At 41.2% G+C, this 13,225-nt stretch overlaps 1 protein-coding gene and 2 long non-coding RNA genes across 4 annotated transcripts in view; 2 read left to right on the top strand and 1 right to left on the bottom strand.

Annotated features, from left to right (window-relative positions):
• LOC309353836 overlaps positions 1-13,225 on the top strand; it is a 240,283-nt gene that overhangs the window by 71,471 nt on the left and 155,587 nt on the right. The gene's annotated exons all lie outside the window — the stretch shown is intronic.
• Positions 1-13,225, bottom strand: part of BBOX1 (gamma-butyrobetaine hydroxylase 1) — a 37,535-nt gene that overhangs the window by 3,842 nt on the left and 20,468 nt on the right. For both annotated transcript variants that reach the window (XM_081882952.1, XM_081882951.1), the window contains exons 4-5: positions 8,787-8,985; positions 2,952-3,057 (exon numbers count right to left, since the gene is read on the bottom strand). In XM_081882952.1, the coding sequence (XP_081739078.1) occupies positions 2,952-3,057; positions 8,787-8,985 (305 nt within the window). The remainder of the gene's footprint in view (positions 1-2,951; positions 3,058-8,786; positions 8,986-13,225) is intronic.
• Positions 3,085-5,069, top strand: LOC309353781. Its single transcript, XR_014162009.1, has 2 exons — positions 3,085-4,717; positions 4,922-5,069. It is a non-coding gene; the product is annotated as an uncharacterized lncRNA (long non-coding RNA).

Raw genomic sequence — 13,225 nt, 5'->3', positions numbered from 1 at the left:
GGGGCATGGTATAGGAGGAAGGGGTCCAGAGGTAACAGAGCCTCTGTTTGGTTAAGCCATGGAAAATGGAGTTCCATTTAGGTACTACTGTGAGAATGCACAGCAGCATCCAGTGACATGGGAAAAGTAGAGCTATGTTTTCCATTGTTCCTAGTGGCCATGCTCACTACTGCTTTCCTTGTGTCAAGGAGTTCTATGGGCGTGCTTTCCTCAAGAACTGACCTTTGCTCTCGAGATATTGTGACTCAGCCTTTTGGGCAGAACTTGCTGATCCAGAGACTCTAAGTCAATAAGGTTTTTAAAAATATATTTTCCTCCTTCTGAGCCCACCCCACTGTAATCACCTTCTGTAAATTCTTCTCCACTTCTGACTTCACACTCAGCTTGTACTTTATTCCTCCTCCAGCTGCAAGTTTCTTTCATCCCTCCTCCCTATTCCTTTTACATTCACTTCTTCCCCCTATAACTGCTTTCCTTTCTTACCTCTTTCCTTTTGATACCCAGTTTATTGATTTATAACATAATTATTTTACTAATACCAATGAATGGTTAATATCTATTACATTACATCACTTTCTAATTTCCTTCAGCACTTTCTCAGGCCCTTTCTTTCTCCTCAGAGGAGGGAGACCTCCCTTCCTCCCCTCCTTCCCAGCTAGCTTTACTCAGTATGCAATGAGTTCCTGGTGCTGGCATTGGCTCAGCCAAAAAGCCAAAGTACAGCAGGGCAGGGCAAGCAAGTGAGGAGGCACTGGGCAGGATGTGACCCTGAGGCCCACCTTGCAGCAGCCCAAGGTTCACTGGTGAGTCTCAGCCCACCATCCGAAAAAGACTGTTGTGAAGGTGGGGTGGGAGAAAACAATATTTTTGAAGTCACTTTTTCCTACTCTTTGCAAAACATTTTGGCAACATTTCAGATAGCATCGTAAAATTAGGCAGACTGAGAGAGCGTGTAGATGGCAGATTGCTTCCAAAAATGAAAAAAAAAGACAAAACAAAACACCATTTCTGTTTCCTAGAAGTATTTCTGAATTGAAAAAAGATTGTGGCTAACATCATATGGCAGTGTGTGATTCTTGGCACATGAGACAGTGAGCTAAGCTTCTCACATGAGGGATACCCCTCTGTTTCCACGCCATACCCGCTTGTACAGCATTGAAATGAATTTTCAAGGTAGCACAGTGAAAGATCTGGCACCTCTTTAGAAGCACATGATGCTGGCCTGCTCCATTCATTAATAACATGATTGCTACAAATCGTCTGAGGGCCTTGAGCAAAAGTTTCCGACAGCATCTGTGGTCTGCACATTAATCTCCTGCCTGTGCTAATGCAGACAGAAAGGCAGAGCTTTTGTCACCATGTCATAAGTTCAGTAGGTTATTCAAGCACTGGACAGACATGTTTTTTCCATGTTCTCCACTGAAATGCCTTTGCTTCTCGACAAATGGATGCTTTCTTGTGGCAAGGGAATTTGAAGGCTGTCCTGCCCCCACTGCACATTTCTCAAAGCTACAGGTGAATGCCGAGTAGCCTTTGATTTAGGACAGTTGCTTTGTCTACATGAGCCTTCCACAACTTGGTGCCGTCCAGATGTTTTGGAGTTTAACTCTCTCATATATATATATATATATATTAGAATACATACAACCAAACTTCACTTCTTATACAATCTTTTTGGACTTCCGTCAGCACCTCTGATGAGCCACCATTCTTATCACATCTTCTGCATTTCTTAAATTCATATTGGAGTTTAACTCTCATCAGATCCCCTGGGGGACACCAGGTTGTGAAAGATTGGTCTACACCAGTGTTTCACAACCTGGTGTCCCCGAGGGGATCTGATGAGAACTTGGGTCTCCAGCTGTTTTTGGACTACAGCTCAAATCATCCCTAGCTAGCATGACCAGTGATCAGGGATGATGGGAATTGTAGTACCAAAACAGCTGGAGACCCAAGTTTGGGGAACACTGGTCTCTACACAGAGAACTTAATGGAATTAGTATAAGCTCCACCAGAAGGTGTATTCACACTTTTCAATTTGCACTTCTGCAGACTTATTGACAATCAACAGGGGATTATAAGACTCTGTTGGATGTTGATTGTATGCAGTTGGCATGTGGCTGTAGGACCTGGTTAAGGTCACGTGAGACCACTTTAAAGATCTCTCACTTTTTCCTAGTGGGAAAGCGGTGTTCAGTGATGTAGGTGCTTGTTCCTCTGAAAACTTCTCTGAAAACGGTCACAGAGCTCCATCTTCTTCTCAATCCTGTTCCAACATAGATACAGGACTACTGGCTTAGACCATATGAAGATTCAGCTGTGGAAAAGATCTTGTAGTTGTTGCTATTGTGCAATTAGTACTGTCCTCATTTTATTTACAGATGTCTCCCTATCTCTCGCAGTTTGTAAGACATAGTGTCACCCACTATGGCATCAAAACACCAATAATACAAAGCTGAATCATAATTTTTTTTTAGAATCTAAACTTCTGTTTTCTGAGGTTCTCATGGGTAGCCAACATAGTGACCTCCAGATGCTGGTGGACTACAGTTTTCATAAGCCCAGCAAAAATGGCCAGTGCTCAGGGATGATAAGAGTTTTAGTCCCTCAACATCTGGGGGCCTCATGCTGTCTGCCCCTCTTGTAGATTGATGAGACCCAACTGAAGCTGAATCCAGAAATAATAACATAATGGGTGACAGGTTGTATGACGAACTGGTGGGATGGAATAGCATCTGGAAATAAACTTTGGTCACTGAGAATAAGGGAGCAGCAGCTTGATCAATAGCTAAGTGATCTTTTCAACAACTAAATTCTGCCTGAGCTTACAAAATAAGGATAGGTAGAAAAGTAAATAAAAAACATGGACAAACACAGGTTTCAGATAAGATGGTTTTCTCCTTGCCTCACTAGACAACAACACTGCATGTAGGAACATTGCTTCCTCTTACCCCAGGTGGAAACTGAAGAACAGGGTAATCAGTATGAAAACTCAGCTTCTCAGTTGTGTAAGCCACATTGTTCGCGTCCGCTTTGTCTTGAACTTGCCATGTGGGCCTTTATAATGAACAAGAAAGAAAAAACAGAGTGGTTGGAGAAAAATGTAATAATCTACCTGTAAATCTGGCTACTTAAAAAAATTGGCGGGTCATAAAATGTGAGTCATCATTTTTATGAGATGACTATTTTAGAACAACCAGGACAAGAGGGGAAAGGGTTAAAGCTCTCTTCCCTGCTAGCTATAATCTTGATAATTACCACTTTCCCAGCAGCTCCCATTTGCATTTACACATTTAATGTCATGGTTAGAAGAGACATTCCTCAGTCTCTCTTGCATAGAAGGGAATACTTTTTAACATCGCACTTGTTGATATGCTGTTTCTGGAAGTACTTATAAATTCATTTTCATTAAGCGGTTAAAACTGTTTGATCAATCTAATCAATTGATTGTCTAAACACCAAAGCTCTAAGCATTATAAGCACTCACTTGGAGTGTCTAGATGCCCTGAATTTTTCAGTGAAATTTAAGTTTTGATATTGCTTGGGACATCAAAGGGCTTCTTTACAAAACTTGCCTTTCAAGATAAAACAAATGCGCCAATCATAAATATTGAGCTATATACACATCTCATTCGTTCCCCTTCGAAGTTAAGAGCAGGCTGCACAACTAATGCTCTCTATTTCCCTCTGCATTTCCCAAGATTAATGAACTAACATGAACAAGAAAGAGCGCCTTTGCTGGCAACAGGGACAGATTATACAGGGTGAAATGGTAGAAATACAAGGGAACATAGAAGACGACAACACATTGCAATGCAGCCAAAATATGAAGCAGAGACAAAGACTGAAAACCACATTCTCTGGTTCAAATAAACTTTGGGTGGTGGAATCCTGTCAATATCAAAAGCATAATACATAGATCAGACATTGTTTAGGAAGTGCCTGTCAATATATGCAACCCATGTCGTAGCTCATGAAAATAATTTAAAAGGAAATATTTAACATATATTTGGTGTAGAACCAATATTCAAGACATTGCCCACTGAAAACAGAGAGAATGTTTATTTTATATCACACCTCAACTAAATATTTATGTTATTATTTATCTGTTGTTATGTGTTCAAGGATTTGAGTCAGACCTAAAATCTGCAAGCAGAAATTCTAGAAAGATGTGAATGGTAGTCACAAGACTATTTAAATGTCATGGGGAAAGCCATATGATTGTATGGTACATTGTGTACTCAAGAGTGTGAGCTCAATTCTGAAATATGACAACCTCAACCACATTTCCACCCTGCTCAATTTGTATTATGTCATCTGGGCTTGATGGTATGTTTGGCCTCTTTAATTAAAAAGGCTCCAAAACAATTCACTGGTTCCCAAGAAATTTAACCCTTGTGACTTGGTTGCTTCTGAGGAAAGCTATTTAAAGAGGGTGATAGCTTTCTTTTGTTTTGTTTAATCTGCTTGCATCCTGTGCGATTAATGCACTGGAACATTACACCCATGCTGGGGGATACAAAATCAAATGCAGCCCAGTACAAACTTGGAAGACTAACAGAGGAAGCTGTAACTAAGAGGCAAGGAACCCAAAGTAAAGATGCTTGAAGAAAAGAGGAATGAAGTAATGGAGGATACAGGAGTTGAAGGAAGAGGTTGGAGAACCCAAGGAGAAAGGAAAACTCCATATTAGAGGGCTGAATAATGCTGGTTCGTGGTGGGTGAAACACCAAGATGTAAATATGGGGGATATTTTCTTCCAAGGCAGTTGCTTTTTCTGTACCCTGATGCTACTTATCTTGGGTGCTGTAAGTCAGGATCATTTAAAGTCATCTAGTAGTGTTGTGTTAGGCATCATATGATCTCTCTCTCTCTCTCTTTGTGAGCAACAGATGACCATGATTATTTTTCTATCTTACAGGAGTAGCTCCAACAAGAAGGTACATGAATGCATCACTTATTGTACTTTCACCCTCTTCTGCACAGAATCAACTGGCTCTCAAGATGACCAATGACAAAGTGCAATATATAATGTGTCCCATATGTTAAAAAAATACAAATAGCAGAAAGACCCACAGATATGCTTTGTTTATTGCCCTATTGTTATCATTGTGCTTCCAGAATACATCATAGTTTATTTTTGTATCTGTGAGTCTGTTTTTTCTTGTCTAAAGATGATCAGCCAGATCTTCCTTGCAAGTATGATTTATTGTATAGCAACTTGTTTTGATTTTTGAAATTTAGGAACCCAAATCTTGGGTTTTGCTTAAGCATGCTATCCAACACAGGTCTTCAACTGGTGTTGGCCTGAAAAAAGGTGAATTGCAACAGGAGCACTGCCACTGTGCAAAAGTTGTCCACGGGTCTGCTAGGCTATAAAGGCAACATTTCACAGTTCGGCTTCTATCTCTGTCCCTTTTCTTTGGCGCAGAGGGGCAAAGTCATCTCCAAGAACCAGCTTTTATTATCCACACAGGCCTCTGATTTCATCATGTGTCTGGGACTCAAGTTCTCTGGCCTAACAATTACTTGTATCTAAAGTGCTTGTAAAATTTAACTACAATTCCACGGATCGGGAGGGTATGTTTTAAAATAATCCTTTAATTTCCCCCCTTTGACTTTTTTTATTTTTAAAAAAGACAGTTCATTTGATCCACGTTGAAATTTGGCTGTGCTAAACTTTCCCTTTCTACAAATTTGCCAGCCTAATTAAATATGCAATTTATAGATTAGCAACTGCACAGTGGATTGTTGTTTTTGTTTAGTCATTTAGTCATGTCCGACTCTTCGTGACCCCATGGACCAGAGCACGCCAGGCACTCCTGTCTTCCACTGCCTCCCGCAGTTTAGTCAAACTCATGTTCGTAGCTTCGAGAACACTGTCCCACCATCTCGTCCTCTGTCGTCCCCTTCTCCTTGTGCCCTCCATCTTTCCCAGCATCAGGGTCTCTTCCAGGGAGGGATGTGCCATAGAAGACTGCATATCCATTGTCAATGTTTGTTTAGTGGGCCACCGGGACTAATTATCTGTTCTTTTTTCATACATTCTGGAAATGGCAACATCCCAAATTTTATTTGTTGTTGTCGTCAGTGACCAGATAATTTCAGCCTAGCAAGACGAAGGTTTTGTTTTCCTTCAGTCATTCTCTTAGTACTTGGCTGAAACATTTACTTCCTCTCTCTTCATTAGCAAGCGACGGACTAATGAGAGAGAAGGATCTCCTCCACTATTCTCAGCATCAGCGTTGGATGGCCCTATTTCCTCCATCCACACCATACTATGCTTAGCCAACCCTGCATACACCAATACAGTATTCATGTGGCCTTGTACAAAAACATTATCGGGGGAAGCAAGTCATTGCTGCTTCTGGAAGGAATGTGACTCTTCTAGCCAAGCCTTAGGAGTATTTTTCTTTCTTCTGTTTATTTTAAATAGCTTCATCCATAGAAGGGAGAGACATTTGTTGTTTATCACACTGTTAACTCTCAAAAGGAGATGCTAAAAATAAAAGAGATGTTTAGCTGGAATTGTTATTATCCAAGAGGCGAAAAACATGAAAGGTATTCTTTGGCTCCTTCTCCCCGATGTTCTGGATTTTGTGTCTAAAATAGTAAAATCTTTAACTAACAGAAATGGCAAAATTACAGATGGTAACATTCAAATGTGGCATGCCTTTTCTCCTCTGCTTCCCCCCACACCCCATTTACAAGTCATCAGAGAGAATCAATCATCAGAACTGTAGATATTAATGATGGTTGTACAAGCGATTGTGTTGCAACAGGATTTGCCTTAGGATTTGTGCAACTTTTAATGCAAGCGTAACTCTGCAATCATCATCTGAGGTCCTTCTTCATGTACCTACTCCACAAAAGGGCTGGAGGGTGGCAACCTGAGAATGGCCACGTTTGTAGAATTGCTTTCCTCAGGGAGGATGGTTTGACGCCTTTCTTATCTATCTTACAAGGGCCTGTAGATTGGCAAAAAGTAGACCTAGTAGGCTAGGGCAGCTGCAGAGAACCTATCGCCTTCCAGATATTACTGAACTACAACTCCAGATATTACTGAACTACAACTCCCATCCTCCTGGGCCATTGTAACTGTGGCAGATGGGAACTGCAGTTCAGCAACATTTGGAGGGCCAAATGTTCCCCATTCCTGGCCTAGGGTCAGAAGGCCAAATGGTTGAGAGTGTTAGGGATCCACAAGTCTGAATTACGAATGTCCAAATGATAACATTTTAATGCCAATCACTTTCTAGTGTGACAGAGAGCTTTCAGCTTAGGACAGCATTTCACAAACTTTTCTCTCTGGGCCATTTTCAGAATAAAAATTTGCTCACGACCACCGAATTTCTTGATAAGACATAAATTGGGAAACAAAAATAAGTAACTTCTAGCAGTGCTTGATTTATATCATAGAACACAGCTGTGTTAGAATATGATCATGGGACATCCCGAAAGTATAAATTCAGCTACATGAATTATCTGCAAACTATAATTACACATGTGTCTCTTACATGTGTACCTTAAGTATGTATACAAACTCAATGAGAGGTGTGAGCTTGCTTTTGCCAGGTAATCTCATTTATATTAGGTCTAATTTGAGACAAAATCTCATCTCCTCACCAATAAAAAGAAGCCTTTCTCTTTTCTGATCTTTCATATTTGTCAAAATTGAAAATCAATACAACATGGAGAACTATAGAAGAATAGCCAATGCTATTGAAGAGAGGCATGGATACTTTCTGGTTGCATATACATATAAAAAAACATTACTATACTATACTATACTATACTATACTATACTATACTATACTATACCACACTGAAATGTTTAAATGTTTCTTTGATTGTCCATGAATCTTCCTGCCAACTAATTGCACTAGTTGCTGGTTCAGTTCAGGACCAGGCCCCATTTAAAGCACTGTGCTGAACTTTAAAGCCCTAAACAGTTTGGGACCAGGTTACCTGAAGGACACATTTACCTGCACTCTAAGTTCAATCTTCAAGGCCCTGCTTGTATGTCCCCACTTGGGTAAGTGCAATCAGGTTGGTAGGCAAAAGGGACAGGACCTTTCTCAGTGGTGTCCCCAGCACTGTGAGACTATATTTCAGCTGAAATTTGTAATGCCTTATCTTTGCAGGCCTTTAAATGGGCCCCTAAACTAAGGTTACCAGACATCCCCGTTTCCCGGGGACAGTCCCTGAATTTACAAATCAGTCCCCTGACAAAATCCTATCATTCCTACTGAAGTTGTAAAGTGTCCCCGGATTCATTGAAAGAAAATTTGGTAACCTTACGTCCTAAACGGCCTTCTCTTAAATAAGGATTTCATTGGTTTGCTGCATAAATTTCCCTGAATTTCTGAAACTGCTATAAATTTGTGTAATTTTATCAGTCTAACCGGGTTGAACGTTTTGTGATTAGATGATAGAATGGGGGAAAACAGTACACAACAGAAACTAGGATGCAAAACCTTGCATTTCTATCATCTCTGTAAAGTATCTTGCTAGAATCTTGTACCACTGATTCTATCACTATGGAGAAAAATTAATGCAAACTCATTCTGTGCCAGTGTATTGTATACTTGAAACAACTGGCTGGAAAGCTTTTGCACCACATAAATTTATCTGGCTGCATAACTATCACTAATGCAAAGAAAATGCTGAATTGATAGTAAAAGAATAAATTAATATCTCTCTACTCCCACCCCTGGAGTGATGTCAAGCAGCAATATGGGTCATAAATTTGACAAGAGCAAGCATATGTAAAAGCTTTAACTTACCCATAAAATGTGAGGCGAAGGAATCCAATACGTTGCCCAAGTTTAAGCAGCTCTCCCTTTCTGCTGGCAGCTCCCGTTAAGAGCACGATCCCTGTCCTTTTAAGGGTGACCAGCCACTTGTATGCACTTTCATCACTGTGCAAGACCTCTTCAAAGGCCAGAGTTGGCAGCTGCAGATCAGAACCCCAGTATTGACGTTCTGTAGAAGCCATATTAAGAAAAGGGAATACACAAAGAAGTATTAATGATTATTACATTGTTAATGAGAAGTACTAATAATAAGTACTAATTAATGAGAAGTATTAATAAGATCTACTTATTTCAGCGTTACAAACTGGAGTCTATCATCAGGACACACAGAGCTGAACAACTCCACTTAAAAGAGGACTCTTTCAACCCCTCACAGTGCCGTTGTAGTATTTTGTTAGCCTTACATGAAAACAATGCAGCCAATCTTTTTTTGTACGGCTTCTGAAGGGCATCTGCATCTGCCAAAGGGGAAAACGTTCCTCATTGTTAATGTATAGGGGATACTAAGTTCAAAAAGTAACCCCTGGGACATTTCCCAGGAAAGGACTTTGCTCTTTTACAGTGTGTACAGAATGCTGCCTATTGTATAAACAGACACAAGCTTTAAAAGCAATTCTAACAAGCCATTTGCCTCTTGCGTTATGAACCCACCCAACTAAAACCTATCCAGTCTAGCTGAAGATATTTTTTCTTTGTGTGCACAGCACTCCAAATCTGTCTTGTCTCAGATGTTTGCAAGTTGAAGGTTTTCAAGCACTAAGTTAAGAGGCAAGATGCTCCACTGTTACTGGAGCATGGAGAATGTAGGGGCTCAAGGAGCCTGTCTTCATGCTCTGCCAGTTTGCACCCCAAAGCATCTGAATTGTCACTGTTGTAGACAGGATGCTGAATTAAAAATGGACCCTTCACCTGATCAGGAAATGCTCTTTCTATGCTCACATGGAGCAAAAGCCATGCACTTTCCCAGGGTTATTATTATTGTCTACTTTACTTTCAGTGATGCATGTGATGATTCAAGATTTCCCCTGGAATTCTTGGTTTACCATCAGATGGTCTAAAACTGCTACTGGATCATGAATGGAAGAAAAGAGCCTTTCCTGCAACTATCTATACAGCAGTAGCATAATGCAAGCAAAGATACACAGACCCAACAGAAGCAAACAAGCTAATTATGAGCACAATGTGTGTGGGTGTGCCAGCACATAAGTACATACAGACCACCCAAATGACTTGACTTCATTGGAAATTTTTCTCTATAATAAATTCAGGTAGCCAAGGAAACTTGCTAAGCATCCTTTGCCAATTACTTGATTGCTAAGCAGTTAGATTATGACAGGGGAAACATATTTCCTACTGGTCTTCAGGAGAAATGAAGGACAAATTAAGACATGGCAGGGCAGTTATAGTTGCTTTAGTCACGCATTGGGTGAAGATTAAGCCATTCTCCATTTACAGCGAAATCAAAGCATATGGACTCTCCCCACTCCCGTTGTGCAGTCTCCTCATGGTTTGTCAAGCCCAAACACCTCTTCTCTGATACCAGAACTGATCTTGACTGGGAGGAAAAGGCTTGCATGGCAGACTGGAGGGAAAGTATGAGGTGAGCAATTCACTCCCCTGACTTGCACTCCCACCTCCTTCTTTATACATGAATGTTATATTCCATCCATCTGTCCCCAGCCACTCTGGGCTGCTTCCAACAAAAATTAAAAGTACATTAAAACATCAGTCATTAAAAACTTCCCTAAACAGGGCTGCCTTCAGATGTCTTCTAAACGATGGGAGGGCCTTCCACAGGGCAGGCGCCACTACCAAAAAGGCCCTCTGCCTGGTTCCCTGTAACTTCACTTCTCACAGTGAGGGAACCTCCTGAAGGCCCTCAGCGCTGGACCTCAATGTCCAGGGAGGATGATGGGGGTGGAGATGCTCCTTCAGGTATACTGGGCTGAGGTTGTTTAGGGCTTAAAAGGTCAGCACCAGCACTCTGAATTGTGCTTGGAAATGTACTGGGAGCCAATGTAGGTCTTTCAAGACCATTTAACTTAACTATTATGGCTGTCCCCAGGGCAAATGCTGATTGGCCCAGGATCCCCCACGCACATGGAAAAGCTCTATGAGCATACATCAGAATGCATATAGACCTCTCTTTTGCAATTACTGAATATGTATCAGGCGGGGAGTGTGGCACATAACCAGGCTTATGAACACTTGCCCTGTCATATCGTGCAAAATAATAAGGATGAAAATGGTGTCTTCTGCTTCTTGTAAAAGTAAAAAAAAATTATTGAGTTAAACTAGTTGAAGCAGATGAAAGACTAAGGAAAAGGAAATTAATTAAAACAACCCCACTATTCATGGAAATTTCCCAAAGGATCATCTCAGAGCTGGTCACTGAAAAGATGATCCACAATGAAAAAAATGTGTTTCAAGGATGTAGGAAACTACCCTGGATTAAGAAAGAAAAGAAAAAATCCTTAAATGACAATGGCTGTCACTTTTGAAATAGCTATTCCAAGCTGCCATGTGGAAAAGCTAATGGAAGGCTCTAAGAACCATCTGCTTAAAATTGCTTAAAAGTAGAACCTTTCTAATCACAAAATTAATAATTATCCCCTGGTAAGAAGCAGAGTTTGCACTGCACATACGAACACCTTGTGGAATATTATCTGCTTGTTATCATCACTCTCCTTTTGCCAAGCCAAATAAGATTAAATAATTAAGGATATTCTGTGAGTTCCTTCAACTAAACAACAAGGAAAGACATCATTTAACATTCCAACTGCTACTGAGAAGTTACAGTTTGTGAGAACTCAGAGTGGTGGTTCGTAACCTACTGTGAATGGCTCCTCCCACGCCCTACTCCAGCTCCTACCCCTTGCTCTGGGGCAGGGGCGCCAACTTGAATAAAATATGGGGAGGGGCAGGTAAGGCCTGCCCTGCACAATCAATCGCAAGATGTGGTGCACACATACCATTTGAATGGCAAAATCCATCAACTTGGGTAGGAGGGCTCAAATATTTTATGGGGGGGGGGCAAAGGGACCTTGGCCCCTAGGAGTTGACTCCTAAGCTTTGGGGGCAAGGGACCTTCTCTCAGCCCTTTGCCTGCCCTGGAATCTTTCCCAAACTCAGACCCAACAGCCCTCAATGCACTCAAACCACCTCCTTGGAACCTCAATCCAGTTCTCTGCCCTGCTTGCATGTTCAGAAGACAACCTACAGACAAGTGGAAAATCCACAGCTGAACTACGTGGCTGGACATTTTCTGCAGAACATTCCTAAATCTACAAATGCTGTGGCAGAAGAAAATGGTCTCCAGCTCAATTATTAAACGTAGCTATTAAATCCAAGTTCTGTTTGGGAAAACAGACCAGCAGCAATAACTCTGCAGGCGTTGTTCAAGCCCACCATAAACTTAAAAGTGGTGGGTACTCAAGATTTTAAAGTTAACTTGGTTATTTATTTCCCATGCTGTTTCTTGTGGCAGGTATGCATCTCAGTGTAGTCAGCAAAAGCTGCCCCGAGCAGACGACTGCAAGTAGTAAGAACAATTTTCTCCATTTGCAAGGTTTGCACTTTCCAACCACAGCTAGCATGTCTGATTCCTCTGGCTTAAGCCTGTTAGAGGGAGAGTCCAAGAAACACAACGCACACATCCTAATGTAAACCATCCACACAAACCATCTTTCTATCTGACTTTGTGTTTCTAAGAAGCTGCGGCATGACTGACAAGTTGCTGATTTCCCCCCAAAATATTCCTAAAATGAAGAAAACACAGTCTGGTCCTTGAGGAGAAATGTAATCACACCTTATTAAATTCCTTAGCAAATCTGCTCCAACACACATTTTGCTTAGTGCTGGACTCAATAAACCGTGGTTGCTTCATTATAAACAAAGAATGGCTCTTCATGAGGGGAACGGAAATGTTGCTTCGCAGATTAAGCCACTCTGACAGTAATAATTAAATTACAAAGCAAATCCAATAAAAGATAAATGTGTTTGCCTGATGCATAAGTCCTGTGAAAATTGATGGGTTCCACTGTATGCTTTATTTTCCAGTTTTTCTTGTCTTCCCTTATTTATTTGATTTGGCTCCTGAGGTCCCAGGAGCAGAACCCCTTTCAGTGGGATGCTTCCGCTGGTGGGACGGGAAATTATTTTCATAGATTCCACCTTCTCCCTACAGTTGCTGGAAGACTTACTCCAGAGCACTTGAGGACCCTCCAGAAGGGCGTGTGTGGCTACAGGGAAAAGAGGAATGAGTGAAAATCACCTCCTTTCTCCTTCCATGAGATGGAGTCTTAGCTGGATCAAAGTCTCTTCCACAAAGCCATTGTAACAAGGAGAGTTGGTTAGGCTTAGATCTGTAGTCCTCTCCACTACTGACAAGGGGCCAGCCCAATACATTT

Source organism: Podarcis melisellensis (assembly GCF_964234715.1).
Source record: "Podarcis melisellensis genome assembly, chromosome: 1".
NCBI lineage: Eukaryota > Metazoa > Chordata > Lepidosauria > Squamata > Lacertidae > Podarcis > Podarcis melisellensis.
Note: the sequence above shows the minus strand (reverse complement) of the source record. Positions and strands in the feature narration are given on the sequence as shown.